Source organism: Labrus bergylta, chromosome 17, assembly GCF_963930695.1.
Source record: "Labrus bergylta chromosome 17, fLabBer1.1, whole genome shotgun sequence".
Classification (NCBI taxonomy): Eukaryota; Metazoa; Chordata; class Actinopteri; order Labriformes; family Labridae; genus Labrus; species Labrus bergylta.
This window is the reverse complement of record NC_089211.1, coordinates 26,952,268-26,957,267: the sequence shown is the minus strand read 5'-3', so window position 1 is coordinate 26,957,267 and position 5,000 is coordinate 26,952,268. Positions and strand designations below refer to the sequence as shown.

General features: G+C 40.7%; 1 protein-coding gene across 1 annotated transcript in view; it reads left to right on the top strand.

The window, feature by feature from the left end:
* LOC114918940 (BTB/POZ domain-containing protein KCTD9-like) overlaps window positions 1-5,000 on the top strand; it is an 18,659-nt gene that overhangs the window by 9,460 nt on the left and 4,199 nt on the right. Inside the window, exons 9-10 of the mRNA XM_065965389.1 lie at window positions 1,151-1,300; window positions 1,785-1,890. Coding sequence (XP_065821461.1) covers window positions 1,151-1,300; window positions 1,785-1,890 — 256 coding nt within the window. The remainder of the gene's footprint in view (window positions 1-1,150; window positions 1,301-1,784; window positions 1,891-5,000) is intronic.

Below are 5,000 nucleotides of genomic sequence, written 5' to 3'. Positions count from 1 at the left end.
ACAACAACAACAACAAACAAGACACACAACAACAACACACACACATCACAACAACACACACACACACTAGATACACACACACGACACACAACAACAACACACACACAAGACACACAACAACAACAACACACACACACACACATCACAACAACACACACACACACTAGATACACACACACACACATCACAACAACACACACACACACACTAGATACACACACACACACACACGACACACAACAACAACACACACACAAGACACACAACAACAACACACACACATCACAACAACACACACACACACTAGATACACACACACACACATCACAACAACACACACACACACTAGATACACACACACACACGACACACAACAACAACACACACACAAGACACACAACAACAACACACACACACACACTAGATACACACACACACACACACATCACAACAACACACACACACACTAGATACACACACACACACACACACGACACACAACAACAACACACACACAAGACACACAACAACAACAACACACACACACACACTAGATACACACACACACGACACACGGACACACAACAACACACACACAAGACACACAACAACAACACACACCACACTAGATACACACACACACTCGACACACAACAACAACAACACACACAACAACATTACACACACACATCACAACAACACACACACACACAAGACACACAACAACAACACACACACACTAGATACACACACACACACGACACACAACAACAACAACAACACACACAACAACATTACACACACACACACATCACAACAACACACACACACACAAGACACACAACAACAACACGCACACACACAACACACCACAACAACACACACAGATCACAACAACACACACACAAGACACACAGATCACAACAACACACACACAAGACACACAACAACAACACACACACACTAGACACACAACAACAACACACACACACTAGACACACACACAACACACACACACACGCAGACACACACACACATAAGAGACACAACAACAACAACACACACACATCACAACAACACAACACATTAAAACGTTGTGACATCATCACGCCGTGCAGACTTCCTGCTCAGAGTTTGTGTGGTCCGTCAGGGTCTGAACTTTAACGGAGCAGATCTGTCTCGTCTGGATCTACGTTACATCAACTTCAAGATGGCCAACTTGAGAGGAACCAACCTGACGCACGCCAACCTGAGCGGCGCCAACCTGGAGAGAGCCGACCTGTCCATGGCGTGCCTCGACGTGAGTCTGACCTTTATGTTTAATACGAGATTCACCCATTCAACTAACACTTCTCTCTGTGTGTGTGTGTGTGTCTCTCTCTGTGTTTGTGTGTGTGTGTGTGTGTGTGTGTGTGTGTCTCTCTCTCTCTCTCTCTCTGTGTGTGTGTGTGTCTCTCTCTGTGTGTGTGTGTGTGTGTGTGTGTGTGTGTGTGTGTGTGTCTCTCTCTCTCTCTCTCTGTGTGTGTGTCTCTCTGTGTGTGTGTGTGTGTGTGTGTGTGTGTGTGTGTGTGTGTGTGTGTGTGTGTGTGTGTGTCTCTCTCTGTGTGTGTGTGTGTGTCTGTGTCTGTGTGTGCGCGTGTGCGTGTGCGTGTGTGTGTGTGTGTGTGTCTGTGTCTGTGTGTCTGTGTGTGTGTCTGTGTGTGTGTCTGTGTGTGTGTGTGTCTGTGTGTGTGTCTGTGTGTGTGTGTGTGTGTGTGTGTGTGTGTCTGTGTGTGTGTGTCCAGGCTGCTAACCTGCAGGGTGTGAAGATGTTGTGCACAAACGCTGAGGGAGCGTCGCTGAGAGGCTGCAACTTTGAAGATCCTGCAGGAATCAAAGCCAATCTGGAGGGTGAGCACTGAGCAGCCAATCACACGCCTTCTTTAGACCACCTGAGGGCTAAACCGTCATACCTGGCCTGTATCCGAATTACCAAGTACCTCTTCAGTCTGTCAGTAGTCAGTACCTACTATCTGCTGTTTACTGTTAGTACCTACTATCTGCTGTTTACTGTTAGTACCTACTATCTGCTGTTTACTGTTAGTACCTACTATCTGCTGTTTACTGTTAGTACCTACTATCTGCTGTTTACTGTTTAGTACCTACTATCTGCTGTTTACTGTTAGTACCTACTATCTGCTGTTTACTGTTTAGTACCTACTATCTGCTGTATACTGTTTAGTACCTACTATCTGCTGTTTACTGTTTAGTACCTACTATCTGCTGTATACTGTTTAGTACCTACTATCTGCTGTTTACTGTTAGTACCTACTATCTGCTGTTTACTGTGTAGTACCTACTATCTGCTGTTTACTGTTTAGTACCTACTATCTGCTGTTTACTGTTTAGTACCTACTATCTGCTGTTTACTGTTTAGTACCTACTATCTGCTGTATACTGTTTAGTACCTACTATCTGCTGTTTACTGTTTAGTACCTACTATCTGCTGTATACTGTTTAGTACCTACTATCTGCTGTTTACTGTGTAGTACCTACTATCTGCTGTTTACTGTTTAGTACCTACTATCTGCTGTTTACTGTTTAGTACCTACTATCTGCTGTTTACTGTTTAGTACCTACTATCTGCTGTTTACTGTTTAGTACCTACTATCTGCTGTATACTGTTAGTACCTACTATCTGCTGTTTACTGTTTAGTACCTACTATCTGCTGTATACTGTTTAGTACCTACTATCTGCTGTTTACTGTGTAGTACCTACTATCTGCTGTATACTGTTTAGTACCTACTATCTGCTGTTTACTGTTTAGTACCTACTATCTGCTGTTTACTGTGTAGTACCTACTATCTGCTGTTTACTGTTTAGTACCTACTATCTGCTGTTTACTGTGTAGTACCTACTATCTGCTGTTTACTGTTTAGTACCTACTATCTGCTGTTTACTGTTTAGTACCTACTATCTGCTGTATACTGTACAGTACTATCTGCTGTATACTGTTTAGTACCTACTATCTGCTGTATACTGTACAGTACTATCTGCTGTTTACTGTTTAGTACCTACTATCTGCTGTATACTGTTTAGTACCTACTATCTGCTGTTTACTGTTTAGTACCTACTATCTGCTGTATACTGTTTAGTACCTACTATCTGCTGTTTACTGTGTAGTACCTACTATCTGCTGTATACTGTTTAGTACCTACTATCTGCTGTATACTGTTTAGTACCTACTATCTGCTGTTTACTGTTTAGTACCTACTATCTGCTGTATACTGTTTAGTACCTACTATCTGCTGTTTACTGTGTAGTACCTACTATCTGCTGTTTACTGTTTAGTACCTACTATCTGCTGTATACTGTTTAGTACCTACTATCTGCTGTATACTGTTTAGTACCTACTATCTGCTGTATACTGTTTAGTACCTACTATCTGCTGTTTACTGTTTAGTACCTACTATCTGCTGTATACTGTTTAGTACCTACTATCTGCTGTTTACTGTGTAGTACCTACTATCTGCTGTTTACTGTTTAGTACCTACTATCTGCTGTTTACTGTTTAGTACCTACTATCTGCTGTATACTGTTTAGTACCTACTATCTGCTGTATACTGTTTAGTACCTACTATCTGCTGTTTACTGTTTAGTACCTACTATCTGCTGTTTACTGTTTAGTACCTACTATCTGCTGTATACTGTTTAGTACCTACTATCTGCTGTTTACTGTTTAGTACCTACTATCTGCTGTATACTGTTTAGTACCTACTATCTGCTGTTTACTGTGTAGTACCTACTATCTGCTGTTTACTGTTTAGTACCTACTATCTGCTGTATACTGTTTAGTACCTACTATCTGCTGTATACTGTTTAGTACCTACTATCTGCTGTTTACTGTTTAGTACCTACTATCTGCTGTATACTGTTTAGTACCTACTATCTGTTGTATACTGTTTAGTACCTACTATCTGCTGTTTACTGTTTAGTACCTACTATCTGCTGTTTACTGTTTAGTACCTACTATCTGCTGTATACTGTACAGTACTATCTGCTGTATACTGTTTAGTACCTACTATCTGCTGTATACTGTTTAGTACCTACTATCTGCTGTTTACTGTGTAGTACCTACTATCTGCTGTATACTGTTTAGTACCTACTATCTGCTGTTTACTGTTTAGTACCTACTATCTGCTGTTTACTGTGTAGTACCTACTATCTGCTGTTTACTGTTTAGTACCTACTATCTGCTGTTTACTGTGTAGTACCTACTATCTGCTGTTTACTGTTTAGTACCTACTATCTGCTGTTTACTTTGTAGTACCTACTATCTGCTGTTTACTGTTTAGTACCTACTATCTGCTGTTTGCTGTTTAGTACCTACTATCTGCTGTTTACTGTTTAGTACCTACTATCTGCTGTTTGCTGTTTAGTACCTACTATCTGCTGTTTACTGTGTAGTACCTACTATCTGCTGTTTACTGTTTAGTACCTACTATCTGCTGTTTGCTGTTTAGTACCTACTATCTGCTGTTTACTGTTTAGTACCTACTATCTGCTGTTTACTGTGTAGTACCTACTATCTGCTGTTTACTGTTTAGTACCTACTATCTGCTGTTTACTGTGTAGTACCTACTATCTGCTGTTTACTGTGTAGTACCTACTATCTGCTGTTTGCTGTTTAGTACCTACTATCTGCTGTTTACTGTTTAGTACCTACTATCTGCTGTTTACTGTGTAGTACCTACTATCTGCTGTTTACTGTTTAGTACCTACTATCTGCTGTTTGCTGTTTAGTACCTACTATCTGCTGTTTACTGTTTAGTACCTACTATCTGCTGTTTACTGTTTAGTACCTACTATCTGCTGTATACTGTACAGTACTATCTGCTGTATACTGTTTAGTACCTACTATCTGCTGTATACTGTACAGTACTATCTGCTGTATACTGTTTAGTACCTACTATCTGCTGTTTACTGTTTAGTACCTACTATCTGCTGTTTACTGTGTAGT